Source organism: Terrapene carolina, unplaced genomic scaffold, assembly GCF_002925995.2.
Source record: "Terrapene carolina triunguis isolate 2854851 unplaced genomic scaffold, T_m_triunguis-2.0 Scaffold211, whole genome shotgun sequence".
NCBI classification, from domain to species: domain Eukaryota; kingdom Metazoa; phylum Chordata; order Testudines; family Emydidae; genus Terrapene; species Terrapene triunguis.
In genome coordinates this window covers 23,814,602-23,833,125 of record NW_020664562.1, presented here as the reverse complement: position 1 = coordinate 23,833,125, position 18,524 = coordinate 23,814,602, and the positions used below count along the sequence as shown (strand labels likewise).

General features: G+C 40.0%; 1 protein-coding gene across 1 annotated transcript in view; it reads right to left on the bottom strand.

Annotated features, from left to right (window-relative positions):
• LOC112109879 (probable ATP-dependent DNA helicase HFM1) overlaps positions 1-18,524 on the bottom strand; it is an 84,624-nt gene that overhangs the window by 23,393 nt on the left and 42,707 nt on the right. Inside the window, exons 15-22 of the mRNA XM_024204599.2 lie at positions 16,611-16,744; positions 8,176-8,223; positions 5,301-5,381; positions 4,699-4,790; positions 4,223-4,329; positions 4,084-4,131; positions 3,772-3,869; positions 3,561-3,692 (exon numbers count right to left, since the gene is read on the bottom strand). Of these exons, the coding sequence (XP_024060367.2) occupies positions 3,561-3,692; positions 3,772-3,869; positions 4,084-4,131; positions 4,223-4,329; positions 4,699-4,790; positions 5,301-5,381; positions 8,176-8,223; positions 16,611-16,744 (740 nt within the window). The remainder of the gene's footprint in view (positions 1-3,560; positions 3,693-3,771; positions 3,870-4,083; positions 4,132-4,222; positions 4,330-4,698; positions 4,791-5,300; positions 5,382-8,175; positions 8,224-16,610; positions 16,745-18,524) is intronic.

Here is an 18,524-nt window from a genome sequence, read left to right as displayed (position 1 = left end):
GCCCCAGAGTCTACATCAATCACTTTATTAGTTTGCTGTTACTTCAGCAAATGTCTCTACCCTCTTGGGTGAGCTTTCATCCCCCTTTAAGGAAGCTGACTAGCTGACTAATTTTGTTTGTCACAGCTCCTGAACTTGCTTTAGCCACTGCCTAGCTGAAGTAGTGGGAGATTCTGTCAAAGAAGGAAGGAAAAAACATTACTATAAGGATATGTTTTTTTCCCCCTTTTTCTTTTTCATTCTCCGGTTGGGAGACAAATAGAACAAGATGCAGATATAGAAGTTGCCTTTTTGCATAATACTCTGGGTGAAGCAGCTAAAAAACTGAAGAAACAGAAGAGGTGAAAAAATCCTGGATGGTGATTGGTCATAATCCTGCCTGCCAGAAGAAGTGAGGAGAAACTTGGCATTTGATATAATAGCCTGGAGCAGCATTTCTGCTGAACATCAGGGAGAAATGTGGAGGGTACTAGAAAATGCAAGAAAGTATTTAGAACAGTCCTAAATTGAACAAGGCCACGTGTCAATTAAAAAAATAAAATAAAAAAATCATACATTTAGGAGATAAATTGACTACAAAGCTTGAAGTTTCTAAGATTTATGCAACACTGACATACAGAGACCCAAAAATGTAATAAAAATAAATAAATCCAAGACCACAATGCATGTTGAATTATGTCAGTAAATTCACACCCAACTATGTAGTTAGAATAACTCACCTCACTTCACGAAGATAAAAAATTGAGTTAGCTGCCAGAGCATGAAAGAATTCAAGAATTTGAAGAAAGTATTGATATCAACTCTAATTCAGCAATTGTTTGACCCACCAAAAGAGCACCTTCAAAAGGAACCTGGGAGCTCTACTACTTAGGATGACCAGACAGCAAATGTGAAAAATCGGGACGGGGGTGGGGGGGTAATAGGAGCCTATATAAGAAAAAGACCCAAAAATCGGGACTGGCCCTATAAAATCGGGACATCTGGTCACCCTACTACTACTACAGAGGCATGAAAATGAATGGCTGTCAATAAAATAGGCTGCAAGAGCTATGACAGCAGCAGAAAAACATACAAGAGGAAACCAAAAGAGAGAAATATTTGGGCTTTTTATATGGCTGTACAAAGTTCACAATTTTCTGTACAACTGTAGCTGAAAAGCTGAAATTGACCTTAACCCACTGAATACAACACACAAGAAAGTACTTTGAGAAGAATATAGAAGTTACTTCTGTGTATATGTCTACACTGGAATAAAACACCCGCAGCTGGCCCATGGCAGCTGACTTGGGCTCATAAGGCTCAGGCTGCAGGACTATAAAATTGCAGTGTAGATGTTGGTACTCGGGCTGGAGCCCAGCATCTGTGACCTGCTCCAGCCCGAGCCCCAACATCTACACTGCAATTTTTAGCCCTGCAGCCCGAACCTGAGTCAGCTGACACGGGCCAGCTGCGGGTGTTTTATTGCAGTGTAGACAGACCATGAAAGTACAAAAGTATAGTTTAATCCTGTAGTTCTAGACAGGACATCATCTAGTAATTGCAGACTGTCAAGAGCATATGTTCTCTTTGCCACCTCCCAAATAGATGCCATCAAAAGCATATGTTCTCTTTGCTACCTCCCAAATAGTTGATCTAGAATAAGCAGTTACCAGTTCATGTGAACCCGATAAAAGCACCATGTGCCCTTTTGCCACAAATAAAAGATTAGCAGGAAAAAGAAACGGCTAAGGATGAAACAATACAAGCAGTAATACATGCTCTAAGTACTGGATGGAGTCAACACTTCCCCACATGCATATTCACCATATAAAAATGAACCTCTCATTGATTTTGGGAGTACTCATGAAATGTACAAAAACAATAATTTCCATAGTCATAAGAAGAAAAATACTGGAAAGAATATGGACCTGATTCTCATTTATATGAGGGCCCCTTTAAAAAGTACATTTACTCCCACTCCCAGTGCGTTGTAAAGGGACCTTATTGTACATGAGAATTAAATCCCACACCAAAAACTCCTTGGAATGATTAATTAAAAAAAAAGAGCAGAAGTAATATTCTGGCCACATGTAAACAGTGATATGGATGAAATAATAAGCAAGTGTGGAACCTGCCTGAAATACAGAGATACACAATGGGAAAGAAACATGACACCACATGAACAACCTACAATACTCGAAGGCAAAGTCGGAATGGATTTGTTTGCCCACCACACATGATCACCTGATCATAATGGACTATTTTAACCACTTTCTAGATTGATACTTCAAGATACCACAGCTTCAACTGTGATCACTAAGTCTGTATTTGCATGTTATGGAATTTCAAGGACTGCAATGGACCACAGTTCAAGAATACAGAATTAATAGATCTGGCTAAAACTTATGAAATTCAGTACATCATCTAGTTCTTGATACCCACAAGAAAACAGATTTGAAGAATGTGGATTCTGTAGAGTGAAGGGAAAAAGGCAATTTATTAAGCACTACTCAATTATAGAGCAACACAGTTGCAATGTGAAAAATCACGAGAAGCACAAAAAAGTGTAATGGATCGACTGTGTTTCAGACTATTTCAAAGAGAGTGAACAGACTGTTTAAGACATAGACATGCCTAAAACCCCCAATACTGCAGATACAGAAAAGTGCTGAAGATTAATTAGATTGGCTGATATTGTAAAAACAACATTAAAAATGTTAAGTTAAATCACTGTTAGAATTTGTTCAGTTAGAGAATATGGTGATTTTTTTTAAAAAGAGAAGGTGTGTCCTAAAGAGCTAAAACTGTAGCAGGAAGTTGCTACACATTCTGTAGGACTCTATGCAGCTGTGGTCAAGTGAAAAATTCTCTAAGTTATTCCTGTCTCCCACACAGCACCAAGAAGCAGCTGCAGAGACTCAGGCAGCAAGATTAGATTACAGCAGCATCAGTCCTGTATTTATTTTGTATGTAATCTCCTGTTGTTAGGTAAATAAATAAGTTATTTTAAAGCCTGTTTCAGACATCATTAACATACTACATTCGTCACAATTATGTCATCCTTGAAAGTGCCCTGTGTGTGAATTTTCAATTAAAAGACTGTCTACCATTGAGCAAAACAGTAATGTAATAGGACAGGGTTGTGTACATTATCAGCAAAGCAGCAGAAATTCAATATTTTGCAGGGTACATCACAAATTACAAAAAGATTAATTAAAAGTTCAAATATCCGTTGTTTCTGCCAACGGATAGTTCAATTTTCTTTATAAACATGAATCTGATACTGTTAAATCTCTGGAAAAACTTCCTTAAATGTTTTCTCTAGTGTATTTTTGTTGTTATTCCTAGATCAATGTTTTCATTCTAGTTACTAATCCAGTTAATAATTTACCGATTCTGAAAGAATTTGTACTGGTCTGTCAACTAATCATCTTTGCAACAGTCTTTTCTACCATGATTCTGGCAAATGAAAAGTTGGAAAACTTATTTAGTCCAGAAAACAGATCTTCTAAAAGTTTACAGTGAAGTTAATGATGAACTTTGACACACTATTATAATTACTGCTTCTTTCTGGTACCTACCAATTTTTTCTAGCTGTTTGGATACATGCAGAGAGTTTTCCCACAGTTTGCACCTGAAACACTTAGCTAAAATCAAAGAGTTTAATAATGCAGGGAAATTGTTTTTACGTGATGCCAGAAAGTCAGATAACCCTACAAAAGAAAAAATATATTTAATAATATAATACAGTTTATTATTAAATATATCAAAATGCATTAAATTTTAACATACATTTAGTAACTCTTATGCCATGCCTGAAAATTTTGCCTATATCTTGTGTCAAAGTGAAGTCTTGAATAGGAATGCATCCTAATTGAGCCTGAATAAGACTGAAAAAGAAATATTTCTTAGTATATAAACAATATTAGTAAACAAAATATAATAAACAAGAGTCAAAGACTCCATTGAAAAACAAAGGCAAGTTCAAGATAAAAGCAACATTGTTTGGCATCTAAAGGCATGAGCCTGCACACAATGAAGTCAATAGGAGTTTGGATCAGGGCTTTTAATTTTCAAGCCAATGAGATAAGACAAAATATTTACCAGTTTACTTTCATTTCTCTTGTTTTTATCTTCCCTTCCATTGGAAACCTGTATAATAAAACATACTGATTTTTTGCTATTCACTTTCACTAAAAATTATACTTTCTTTCTGAACATTAATTCATTGATTTTTTTGTACCTGATAGTTATCCTGTTCTTGTCTTTATTCAAAGTGTTCAATATTTTCTTCTCATTTATTCTTAACTTGACATCTGAAAATTCAACGCAGCCGGATATCATTGTGATCTGTAACAATTTAACATTGTTTAACAGATCCTGTTTTCATGCAATTGTTGTTAGTAGTAAGATATAATGGAAGTAACAGCACAAGACAATATAGTATGTTATATATAATCAGAATTGCTTCAGAATTCCTTCATTCAGAAGGGTAAGATGACTCAGTGCTACGTAACTGAGAAGAGTAAAAGATGGGACAATTGGAAGATCTCAGAGACTAAAACCCTTGAAAAAAATCATACTGCATACATCTTATATATCTTGAACTTCATAATTCTTTGGTGTAAGGAAAAACAATATAAACTGTCTTCAATTCTGTTTTAAACTTACAGATGTATATATAGATATAGATATATATTCTTAGGAAAATTATATTACCAGTTCAGATAAAGTTTCTGTTCCATTAATTGTGGAAAACTGTTTCACTGTATCAAATGCAATATAGTACCAAGCCATTAGTTTTCCAGTCTCTGTAGATGAAGATTAAAAATATTTAGTGCATTTTTTAAAGAGAGAGGTGTAGGGTACTTGCTTCTTCTAAGCAACAGAACTGCATTTTTATTTTCCTTATACTATTATACATAGATCACTGTCACCAGGCCATCTTTTGATCTGCAGCAGAATTTCCAGTGATTTAATAGGAGGATTTGCACAGGGATCCAGATCAGTATATGGTCCTAAGAATACAACTTCTATCATTTGCTAAATTAAATTCAGCTCAGATAATAGAATACGGAATATGTTCATTATGGGCCAAATTCTGCCCTCAGCTACATCTGTAGAACTCCACTGGAGGTACACAGATGTACCTGAGCACAACCTTTCTCCTGAATGGTTTTCTGTTCACTGCACAATCGCTGTGCCCCTTAGTATGTCTTATGATAAATGCATATCAAGAATAATGTTTAAACCTTATAAAAATATTTTAAAAATATGTTTTCAATACTATAGTCTAAATTATATTATGAAGTAAATGTTACCTGTAGGTTTGAAATTAAATTCTTCATCCATCTTGATCAAATCAAGAGATGACAAATCATTCAAATTCTTCAAACACAATTCTGTCCAGAGTTTGAAAAGAGAAATTAATCTTTCGAACATGCAGGAAAAAGATACAATATTTTTGTATATACTAAGGAAAAGATTATGGTCTAAGTTACATCAGTGTAAAGCCAGAGTAAGTCCACTTAACTCAACAGAAGGCCTAAACACACGATCCTTTTCCCATTGAAGTCAGTGGCAAAAATTCTTACTAAATTCACTGGGGCAGGCTCAAGCTCAACTATACATTCAACGAAAACCAACCAACCAACCTCACTTTAAAATTGTAGAAAGTGTGAAAGAAACTAGATGTGAGAAGTTTAAAATGTCAGCTTAAGCTCTGAAAAGGTTGAGAGTCCACTAGTAATCATCCAACACAATACAATATTTTCATTAATTTTTAACGACATAGCAAGGCATGGCTATTCAAATGCACGTGTGATTGAGTTTTTAATGGTATATGTACATTATAGTAACTGTGCCTGCATTTATTTCAATGGTTACAAATTCAGATAAACCTATGTAGTCACTAGCAGTGGATATTTGAATGATGATGATGATCAAAGTGTTTCCTTTGTTCTTATCTCTTTCGAAACCAAGAAAATTAAGTGCAAAAATGACATTAATACAATGTTGAGATTTTTCAATGCAAATATGTCAAGAAACTCAACGTTGTAGTTCCCATAGCAACCACAAATCATCCACATTGCATACACACAATATATATACATATACATACACATATATATATATATATATAAAGATAATTATAATTAACAGAATATACATTACTACAAAATACTGCATATGTGCAAGAGGGCTGAGTTACAATATCTGTTAGAATAATAAAGTTGAATTTCCAGATTTGTGCGGTTAAAATCTTGGCAAGTAATGTTCTATTACCATACCTTTTTGCATTTCATATAATTCTTATATTGGAGACAGTATGAAAGAAAGCATAGCATATTTGTTTTTATCATTTAAAGATGGGAGGGGCTGACCCCTAAACTGTTGAGTTTCATCTGGGAAATTTGATGGTATTGTCATAAATTGAGAAGTAATTTTAATATTTAAAGAGCCTTAAAGTAAATAATTATTTTATGTTCAAGCCATAACAAAATCGTCTTCTTAAAAATTCTTTAAGTAATAGTTAAAGACTATTCTATAAAAAACTGAGAACTGAAGAATATAATTGATCTTTTTGTATTTGCAAAGTCAGATGCTACATGTCCGTTTTAACAATACAGCATACAAGGGGTCCCTTAATTGCTTGATTGAATTATTTTATCTTACTTCTTGGCATTGCTTTATCTATTTGCTATATGAATAAATGTATAACCAAGCTTAGAACAACTTTAGCATAGCAAAATAATTCTTAGAAGACCTAATAAATCAAATAGATTTGAGATATGACTAAATAAGTTATGGAGCACTTTATGCATACAAATCTTGCAAGATGTGTAAGATTTCTCCTGGCATACCTAAACAGAATGAATAAATCAAGCAATAAATGCTAAATCTTTAGCAATAGAGCAGAATATGCATTGAAGGGCTTTGCTCCATGTCAAAAATCTCATGGTCCTGGGGAATGGAATCCTCAGTGTAAACCAGCCAGACTGTATACATAGCCAAATCACAACCAGGGGCGGCTCCAGGCACCAGCGCAGCAAGCGCGTGCCTGGGGCAGCAAGCCGTGGGGGGCGGCGTGCCGGTCGCCGTGAGGGCGGTAGTCAGGCAGCCTTCGGTGGCATGCCTGCGGGAGGTCCACTGGTCCTGCAGTTTTGGCGGCAATTCGGCGGCGGGTACAGCGAAGGTGCGGGACCGGCAGATCACCCACAGAAACACCGCCAAAGGCCACCTGACTGCCGTGCTTGGGGCGGCAAAAAACATAGAGCCGCCCCTGATCACAGCCACCAATATAGGTAACATGAAAGAATAGCATATAAGGCCCTCCTATAGCTCACTGGATACACTCCCACTGGCCATAAAATACCATGCCCTCGACCTGTACAAAATTCTCCTCCCACCTTCCTCAGGGAGTTATGAGTCCTGATGCAAAGTTTTCTATAATACAAGGCAGTATGAAGTTCCCCCGCACATAGTCTCTACTACTGCTGCCCCATGTGCATCAAGCATGCAGTTTTTAAATTGCTTTTGGGCAAGCTGCAGGTATTTAAGTTTTGTGGAAAGAGGAAATCTGATATTAAATTTCTGTAGAGCAAATTTTGAAGGAATGTGAAAAGAAATTAAATCAAATGACAAATCAATGGAGGGAAAGGAAGGAAAATGAAAAGCATTCAAAATGAAATGACTCTTACTGTATGCAAAATTTGATTTATGAGTAGGATATACAAGAAGCAGTATACCTGTGCATGTGGGCAACAACTTGGGAAGAGGAGTATTTATTGTTTCTCCATATTATGAAATCTGTTTTTTCGTAAAAGAATCATATTTGGAAAGTCCAGTATTTACAATATGGAATAGCATGTAAGTTAAATGAAAGTAATAGTAAAAAGCGACAAAGAGTCCTGTGGCACCTTATAGACTAACAGACGTCTGTTAGTCTATAAGGTGCTACAGGACTCTTTGTCGCTTTTTACAGATTCAGACTAACATGGCTACCCCTCTGATACTTGAAAGTAATAGTGTTGCTTTAACAATTCACAAAAGGCTAGATTCAGCCAATCTTAATCACACTGAATAGTATCTTGCTCCATCAGTAGTTCCACGGAAATGAATGGAGCTACTCAGATATGGTGGAAGTATCTGGCCCAAAATGTCATGTTGTACTCAGAAAGGTGAAAAGGCACTGACCTTGTAATTTTGCTTCAATTCCAACTGTGTCTAGTCCAGGCGAAAAACCTGCAGGAAAAGGAAAAAAGGCCTTTTAAATTAATACAATCATGCATTTAATTTTCAACATTACTGTCTACCAAAACAATTTACTGACTGTAAAAAATGTCAATTTCAGTACAATGGTTGTACCTTTCATACTAATTGACACTTAAAATGGAGGCACGAAGTGGGTGAGGTAATATCTTTTATTGGACCAACTTCTGCATATATATGAAATAGTATCCATTTTAAGTTTGCAGTGTTGTTGTAACTGTGTTGGTCCTAGATATGAGAGAGAAGGTGGATGAGATAATATATTTTATTGGCTCGACTTCTGCTGGTAGAGAGGACAAGCTTTTGAGCTTCACAGAGATCTTCCTTATTCAGGTCAGGAAATGGTAACCAGAGTGTCACAGCTACATACAAGGCTGGACAGATTGTTCAGATTAATGTTGTAGGAGACCACTTCAAATGAAGATGGCACTGAACACCTCACCAGTTTTAGGACAAAGTGGGGTTAGTAGGCAGCAGAGTGCATTAAAAATTGTAATGAGCCATAAAACCAATGCCTTTGTTAAGTCCATGATTTTTAGCGTCCAGCAGAGTTATGAATTAAAATTTTCAGGCTCATCTTTTGAAGGTGTTGTGCAGGTTTCCTTTGATGATGAGGCCTGAGGGGTCAGATACAGAGTGTTCACTTAAGTGTTTGCTCACATGTGATAGGGTGTTTTTGTCTTTTATAATTTTTCTTTGAGAGTTCATTTGAGAGCAAAGTGACATTTCATCTCGGGAGGTATGCTGCCTGCCGGGAGCCCGTATCCGAGACGTTACGGAGGCATTGTCGAGGATTATCCAGCCCTCTGACTACTACCCCATGCTACTCATCCATGTGGGCACAAATGATACTGCGCGGTATGACACTGAGCGGATCAAGAGTGACTACAGGGCTCTGGGAGTACGGGTGAAGGAGTTTGGAGCGCAGGTGGTATTCTCTTCAATTCTTCCTGTCAAAGGTAGGGGCCCGGGCAGAGACAGATGCATCATGGAGGTGAATGCCTGGCTGCGAAGATGGTGTCGCCAGGAGGGCTTTGGCTTCCTAGACCATGGGATGCTATTTGAGGAAGGACTGCTAGGCAGAGATGGCGTTCACCTTTCGAGGAGGGGAAAGACCCTATTTGGACACAGACTGGCTAACCTAGTGAGGAGGGCTTTAAACTAGGTTCGACGGGGACAGGTGAGCAAAGCCCGCAGGTAAGTGGGGAACATGGAGACCTGGGAGATGGGTCGGAAACAAGAGGGAGTGTGGGCTATATTGGCAGAGAGAAAGGAGGGTCAGGACAAAACTGGGAGGAAAGATCAAACCAGTATCTTAGATGCCTATATACAAATGCGAGAAGTATGGGTAATAAGCAGGAAGAACTGGAAGTGCCAATAAATAAATACAACTATGACATTGTTGGCATCACTGAAACTTGGTGGGATAATACACATGATTGGAATGTTGGTGTGGATGGATACAGCTTGCTCAGGAAGGATAGACGGGGGGAAAAGGGAGGAGGTGTTGCCTTATATATTAAAAATGTACACACTTGGACTGAGGTAGAGATGGACATAGGAGATGGAAGTGTTGAGAGTCTCTGGGTTAGGCTAAAAGGGGTAAAAAACAAGGGTGATGTCATGCTAGGAGTCTACTACAGGCCACCTAACCAGGTGGAAGAGGTGGATGAGGCTTTTTTTAAACAACTAACAAAATCATCCAAAGCCCAAGATTTGGTGGTGATGGGGGACTTCAACTATCCGGATATATGTTGGGAAAATAACACAGCGGGGCACAGACTATCCAACAAATTCTTGGACTGCATTGCAGACAACTTTTTATTTCAGAAGGTTGAAAAAGCTACTAGGGGGAAGCTGTTCTAGACTTGATTTTAACAAATAGGGAGGAACTCATTGAGAATTTGAAAGTAGAAGGCAGCTTGGGAGAAAGTGATCATGAAATCATAGAGTTTGCAATTCTAAGGAAGGGTAGAAGGGAGAACAGCAAAATAGAGACAATGGATTTCAGGAAGGCAGATTTTGGTAAGCTCAGAGAGCTGATAGGTAAGGTCCCATGGGAATCAAGACTGAGGGGAAAAACAACTGAGGAGAGTTGGCAGTTTTTCAAAGGGACACTATTAAGGGCCCAAAAGCAAGCTATTCCGCTGGTTAGGAAAGATAGAAAATGTGGCAAAAGACCACCTTGGCTTAACCACGAGATCTTGCATGATCTAAAAAATAAAAAGAAGTCATATAAAAAATGGAAACTAGGACAGATTACAAAGGATGAATATAGGCAAACTACACAGGAATGCAGGGGCAAGATTAGAAAGGCAAAGGCACAAAATGAGCTCAAACTAGCTACGGGAATAAAGGGAAACAAGAAGACTTTTTATCAATACATTAGAAGCAAGAGGAAGACCAAAGAACAAATCATGTCAAACCAATCTGATAGCTTTCTTTGATAGGATAACGAGTCTTGTGGATAAGGGAGAAGCTGTGGATGTGGTATACCTAGACTTTAGTAAGGCATTTGATACGGTCTCGCATGATATTCTTATCGATAAACTAGGCAAATACAATTTAGATGGGGCTACTATAAGGGGGGTGCATAACTGGCTGGATAACCGTACTCAGAGAGTTGTTATTAATGGTTCCCAATCCTGCTGGAAAGGCATAACGAGTGGGGTTCCGCAGGGGTCTGTTTTGGGACCGGCTCTGTTCAATATCTTCATTAACGACTTAGATATTGGCATAGAAAGTACGCTTATTAAGTTTGCGGATGATACCAAACTGGGAGGGATTGCAACTGCTTTGGAGGACAGGGTCATAATTCAAAATGATCTGGACAAATTGGAGAAATGGTCTGAGTTAAACAGGATGAAGTTTAACAAAGACAAATGCAAAGTGCTCCACTTAGGAAGAAAAAAATCAGTTTCACACATACAGAATGGGAAGAGACTGTCTAGGAAGGAGTACGGCAGAAAGGAATCTTGGGGTTATAGTGGACCACAAGCTAAATATGAGTCAACAGTGTGATGCTGTTGCAAAAAAAGCAAACGTGATTCTGGGATGTATTAACAGGTATGTTGTGAGCAAGACACGAGAAGTCATTCTTCCGCTCTACTCTGCTCTGGTTAGGCCTCAGCTGGAGTATTGTGTCCAGTTCTGGGCACCGCATTTCAAGAAAGATGTGGAGAAATTGGAAAGGGTCCAGAGAAGAGCAACAAGAATGATTAAAGGTCTTGAGAACATGACCTATGAAGGAAGGTTGAAGGAATTGGGTTTGTTTAGTTTGGAAAAGAGAAGACAGAGGGGACATGATAGCAGTTTTCAGGTATCTAAAAGGGTGTCATAAGGAGGAGGGAGAAAACTTGTTCACCTTAGCCTCTAAGGATAGAGCAAGAAGCAATGGGCTTAAACTGCAGCAAGGGAGGTCTAGGTTGGACATTAGGAAAAAGTTCCTAACTGTCAGGGTGGTTAAACACTGGAATAAATTGCCTAGGGAGGTTGTGGAATCTCCATCTCTGGAGATATTTAAGAGTAGGTTAGATAAATGTCTATCAGGGATGGTCTAGACAGTATTCGGTCCTGCCATGCGGGCAGGGAACTGGACTCGATGACCTCTCGAGGTCCCTTCCAGTCCTAGAATCTATGAATCTATGATTGGCTGGTTTCACTCACATAGTTGTTGTTGGGGCATTTGATAAACTGGATCAGGTACACCACATATTGTGATAAATAAATAAATAAAATAAATATATGGAGATATACCTATCTCATAGAGCTAGAAAGGACCCCAAAAGGTCATTGAGTCCAGCCCCCTGCCTTCACTAGCAGGACCAAGTACTTGATTTTTTGCCCCAGATCCCTAAGTGGCCCCCTCAAGGATTGAACTCACAACCCTGGGTTTAGCAGGCCAATGCTCAAACCACTGAGATATCCCTTATGTGTAGAGCCAATTGATCTTGAAAGTTGTATTGGGGGAATATTGATCATCACAGCCGTGGAGATGCGACTGCAGGTTTTGCATCTGTTGTTCTGGTAGGGTCTGGCGCTGCTTTCAGATGGTGTTTCCTGGACTGCGGGGAGCTTGCTTCTGATGATGAGCTTGATGAGGTTGGATGGGTGTTTGAAGGCCAGAAGTGGGGTTTGGGAAAGATTTCTTTCAGGATGTGGTCCTCATAAAGTATGTAGTGTTCCATTTTTGAAGCTGATCATGGTGTATTCGAATGGAACAGTGCATCTAGTTGTGTCACGCCTGCCACTCAAAAGTATCTCACTGCATCCAAACAGGTTATTTCTGAATCCTGGAACAATGGAGGAGCCAGGCTTTGAAGGGGAGCATCTCTGGATTGGGATGGAGGATACATCCTGTGAAAGGAGCTGTGGTATTGGACACAGAGCGATCGGTTGGCATTCTATCATGTGAAGGAGATAAATATACCAAACCTGTTGTTGCCAAGTTGGAGCTATAAGAATGATGTGAGCTCGGTCCTCCTGTATATTGTGAAGTATCTGGAATAAGAGGGGAAATGGAGAGAAGGCACAGAGGAGTGGTGTACTCTATGCGATAAAGAATGCATCTCCCAGCGATCCGTGTCCCAGTCCTGCTCTGGAACAGAATTGAGGGCAATGGGTGTTTTGCGGTGTAGCAAGAAGATCTATGATAGGACATCCCCATCAATTGTAGTTGGGCTGAAGGGCTTGCATATCTAGTTGCCACTCGTGATCCTGGAAGAATCTCTGGCTCAATGTGTCCGCAGTGGTATTCTGGTATCCAGGGAGGTATGCTGCTGAAATGGTGATGTTGTGCTGGATACACCAGTTCCACAATTTGAGTGCCTCTGAGCATAAAGAGTAGGAACATGCTCCGCCTTGCCTGTTGATGTAAAACATACAGGCGAGATTGTTTGTCATGACTCTGATGGTGTGACGTTCAAGGAGAGGGAGGAAATGTCGTCAGGCATTGCGGACCACTCGTAGTTCTAGGAGGTTGATGTGTACAGTGGATTTGGTTAACGACCATCTGCCCTGCACTGTGTGATTAGGGGACACAACTGATTAGGGAGGAATCTGTTGTTAGAATCATGGTCGGTGGTGGTTGGAGGAAACGAACTCCAACACAGACATTGTAGGGCTGAGTCCACCAAAGTAGTGAGTCCTTGACTCTTATTTGCATGGATAAGAGTTTGTGGAGGCTGTGTTTGTTGGGGTGATATATTGTATGGAGCCATGCCTGAAGACATCACATGTGTAGTTTTGCATGCCTGATCATGAAAGTGGCCTCTGCCATGTGGCCTAGAAGTTGGAGGCATGTCCTGGCAGAGATCTGGGGGCAGACCCCACACATTGGATATCAGATCTAGTATGACCAAGAATCTGTGAGGCGGTAGAAAGGCTCTGGCTTGTATGGTGTCCAATTATGTGTCGATGAATTCCAGGTGTTGTACTGGCATTAAAGTGGACTTTTCTAGGTTCATGAGGAGGCCTAGCTTTGTAAACAAGTTCATTGTTGTAGACGGCTCGGAGAATGTCGGTCTCAGCTGGGGTCTTGAGGAGACAGTTGTTCGAGTATGGAAAGATGATGATGCCTTGTTTCCTTAGGTAGGCTGCGATTACTGCCAGGACCTTGGAGAACACCAAAGGGGCAGTCGATAGTCCGAAAGGCAGTACCTTGTACTGGTAGTGGTTGTTGCCCATGATGAATTGGAAAAATCGTCTGTGGGCAGAGTGTATTGCGATATAAAAGTATGTGTCTTGGAGGTCACGGGCAGAGAACCTGTCCTCCTGTTCCAGTGCTGGGATAATAGTGGAGAGGTAGCCATCTTGAAGTGTTGCAATTTGACGAACTTGTTTAGATTGTGAAAGTCCAGGATGTGTCGCCAGCTGCCAGATTTCTTCTGGATGAGGAAATAATGGGAGTAGAAACCCTGTCCCCTGTGTTGGAAAGGGACCAGTTCTATGGCTTCCAGTTGCAGAAGATGATTTATTTCTCCCCCTAGAATGGGTTTGTGAGGGGGTCCCTGAAGAGGGACAGGAAGTGGGTGGTGGCAGGGTGGGACAGATATGAAGGGGATGGAGTATCCTTCCTTAATTATCTCTAGAACCCACCTGTCTGAGGTGATTAGTCTCCATGATGGGAGAAATAGAGCTTGTCAATCACCAAACTGGTGGGACCTCAAAGATGGTGGGAATGACTGGAAGAGGGGGACGCTTCTTGGGGCCTCGAGGCCTTTCAAAATTGTTGCTTCAGTGGAGGGGTGTGAGAGGTAACCCCCTGAGGAGTAGGTTGTTTACACTTGGAGGGAGGGCTTTGTTTTCAGCCCTGGGTGTCATAGTACCGTTGAGAAGTATATTGCGGTGATCAAGAGTAAGGGGGGAGGTGGTACTTTCCTGGATGTCTCTTCGGCACAGGCGTGTAAATGCCGAGAGTTTGGAGGGTAGCTAGGGAGTCTTTACAGGAGTGTAGGGAATCGTCTGTGTGCTCCAAGAATAGTTTTCGGCCCTCAAAAGTTAAGTCTTCCACAATGGTTTGTACCTCATTAGGAAAACCTGAGAGGTGGAGCCATGATGCATGCCTCATGACTACAGCAGTTGCAATGGATCAGGCAGCAGTGTCTACAGAGTCTAACAAGGCTTGTAGGGCTATACGGGCTAGAAGGTGTCCTTCCAATATTAGGGACTGGAATTGCTCTTTCTTGGTCTCTAGGAAGTCATGACAGAAATCCTCCAATTTGGAGTAGTTTAAGTAGCTAGCCATCAGAGCCTCGTAGGTATTCAAAACTGGAGCACAGCTGATGAATATGCCTTGTGTCCAAATAAGTTAGTCATTTCCAATCCCTGTCTGGATGACTAGCATGGGGTTAGTATTGACGGCCCCTCTCTCTTGCACCAAATTGACCACCAGAGAATTTGGGGTAGGGTGCAAGAATAGAAATTCAGCATCATTTGCTGGAAGGTAGTACTTTTTGTCGGCAGGTTTGCAAGTCGGAGGGATGGATGCTCGGGTCTGCCAGAGCCCTTTTGCAGAGTCTAGAAGAGCTTCATTGATCAGTAGTACAATCTTGAAGGAAGAGGATGTGTGGAGGATATCAAGCAGCTTATGATGCTAATCCTTGACTTCCTCCAAAGGAATCTGCAGGGGATCTGCAATCCTGCAGAATAAGTCTTGAAAATGTCTGAAGTCATCGGCCATAAACAAGAGCAAGGGTTCCTCAAAGTCATCGACACAGCTTCCTAGCAAAAAATTTCCTAGCTAGAATTTCCTAGCAAAAATTTCCTACAACAATATGCAGCTTTCCTCATTTCCCTCCTCCCAAAACGTTAAGAGCATTTCTTATGTGATGTTTCCATTTCCTACCAAACTAGGAAACAAAACACTGAAATCTGGGTGAACATAATTTATTTGGATTATGATAGTGCCAATGAGACAGGCATCTACTGTAATAGCCTTAACTAATAATGGCCTTGGTTTTGCAGGAGATTGTAATCTTCGTATTATTTTTATATAGCTTTTCACATAATAGTACAATGATATTAACAATATCCTAAAGTGTAAACAGACATATATATATGTATAAAGGAGTCAGGAGTACCTTACTAACAGCTGCTGAATGTCCAAACACTTATCACTTGAGAACATGTCAACCAAAAAGATTTAAATTTACCAATTATTTATTTTCTTTTTCAGTGCCACAAAGCAACTGTTCCACAATCACAATCATAGACATCCCATTTTGCTGAGCACCACAGAATGCCTTATGCTGATTGGGTCAGCAGCCTGTACGATCAGTGCTGAAGCAGAAAATCTGCCTTTGGGGGAAAAAGATAGATCTGTTTTTATTCAATATGAAGCAGTTTTCTGAATTTTAATATCCTCATTTTATCTTCTATAAAATAAGGATATTAAAAAGAAAAACCACTCAATATTAAATAAAAGTTGATTTACCTTTTCCTTGGAGGCACACTCAATACTCAGAGCTGAAAAGTAATGGTAATATGCCACCAGCTTTGTGTGTGCTGTGATGCCTCAACACAGTGGGAAGTTGGTAATCATAGGCTGAAATTTTGCAGCCTATGAAAAAGTAGTACAAGTTTAAAATATGTTGAAATGCCTGCTAATTATGTTAACACGGTTGAAATGCTTTTTCCTAAAGATGTTCCAGGTCACCTTTAACAACTTCATTGTCTTCAATCCCTATTGAAATGACAGTCCATAAAAGACAAGAGAAAACAAGTAACACTAATCTTTTTTATCATTTCTCACTAACAGAAAATTACTTGCCAAAAATGCAGGTAGTTTACTGTAACCTACTTTATCTTAGACATGACATATAATCCAGTATCATATTCTAGTCAATTTAAAAGCAACAAACCATAATGAACTGGATTTTTCAAAACTCTGATGTATAGGAAAGTTGATCGTATCCATTCCAAAGCTATTTTCACATCCGTGATAGTGTGCAACACTATTTCTGCATTTAAATGCTCAACAAGATGTTTGTGCAAACTAGTAAGGAACAAAAGGTAAATCAATTAGAAATATAATTAAATTAAGTAAATGTTAATCAACATTTTTTACAAACAATATTAAATTATATTTTACCATAAATAGTCCACCTACTGCTGCTGCTTTTTATTGTACTCAGTATAAAAAGGTAAAAAATACTTAAATGATGAAGAATTCAAGTTGTTTGTTATGGAATGGGCTCCAGTTAGCAAAAGAAACAGAGATTTTTGGTGTTGGCTGTTGGACATCACTGGCATCCAGGAAACAAAACTATCTATATTTACATGTTGCATTATATTCTTGATACTTTGGGAAATATCAAAGTTTAAGTCTTAACAAGATTTAGCTTATAAGATTTTCAATTTTAGCATTTAAATTTAAATTCCACTGTAAGTCTGAATGTTCTTATTTTTAAATGTCTCTCACTCCCTGTAGGCCTTCCATCAATTGAGCATTATAGGCTAGCGTTTCCTGAATCTCTCTTGTGTCAAACTTCAAAGACATGGCCTGGGAGCTTTCTATGTTCTATTCTTGGTTTTTTGAATACTATCACCACATATCTACAACCAATTTCCTTTGATATGTTTAAGACAGAACTATAGACCTAATTCTCTTTTGTAGGTATCAGGTATGGGTAGTATTCCAGCTGATGAAAAATACATGGAGCTCAATCTCCAAACCCAGAAACTCATTCAGTGTCATACTGCTGTTTTCAAGGAACATGACTTATACTTTAGCAGGGATCTACGTATCTACAGGCAGACATTCCAAAACAGGGATAATTTAAGAACCTCCTTACCCCACACAAAACCAGGACGCTAGAATGGGAACATCATAGGTATTAGGAACAAGACTAATCACTTGAAATCAACAGAATTTATATACCAAAAGAACTGGTGAGAAGAACTCACCTCTAACATTAAGCTGCTGACAGTAACTGAAGTAACTGTGAAGCATCTCACACATCCACTGAGACAATAGGCAGCAGTATTTATGTCAGTGTTATGGTGTTGGTATAACCCATCAGCTCCTTAGGGTGGTATGGCCCTGTAGCCCAAGTCACCAGGGCACGCCTGGGCTTCAGGACCATAAGGCCTAGTGCCAGAAGTCTAAATAGCAGCCCTTTTCCCAGGGCAGCATGGCCCAATAGCTAGGGTCAGTAGGGCTACCCCAGGGTTCAGGATAGTAAGGCCTAGTGGCCAAAGTCTAAATAGCTGTCCTTCTCAGTATAATATGGTCCAATTGCCAGAGTCAGTCACGCGGTCCCGAGGTTCAGGACAGCAAGGCCCAGTGGCCAAAGTCTAAATAGCTGCCCTTCTTCTCAGGGCGGTATGGTCCAATGGCCAGAGTCAGTTGGGCTGTCCCAGGATTTAGGACAGCAAGGCTCACTAGCCAGAATCTAAAAAGCTGCCATTTGGTTCAAGGCAGTGTGGCCCAGAGGCCAGAGTCTAAGCAGCTGCCCTTGGATTCAAGGCAGTACAGCTCGCTCCTTCGAGCGGTGACCTCATCGAGTGGTGGGTATGGTGCAGGATAAGGGGACTCAGGCCCAACCTACTCCACTGGGTCCCAACCCAGGGCCCCGAGGAACCGATTCTCCTGTGTTCAGGCTCGGTCTCTCTCTGCAGCCATTCCATTCCCTGCATCGCTTCCTACCCTCACTTCCAGCATTGGTAGCCTCCCAGCATCAGCAAACTCTTTTCTGTCATCCTCGGCGGTCAACTGGGTGTCTGCAGTGGCTTCAGCGCAGTCAGCCTCTGCAGCCTGGGGCTCCAGCAGCTTC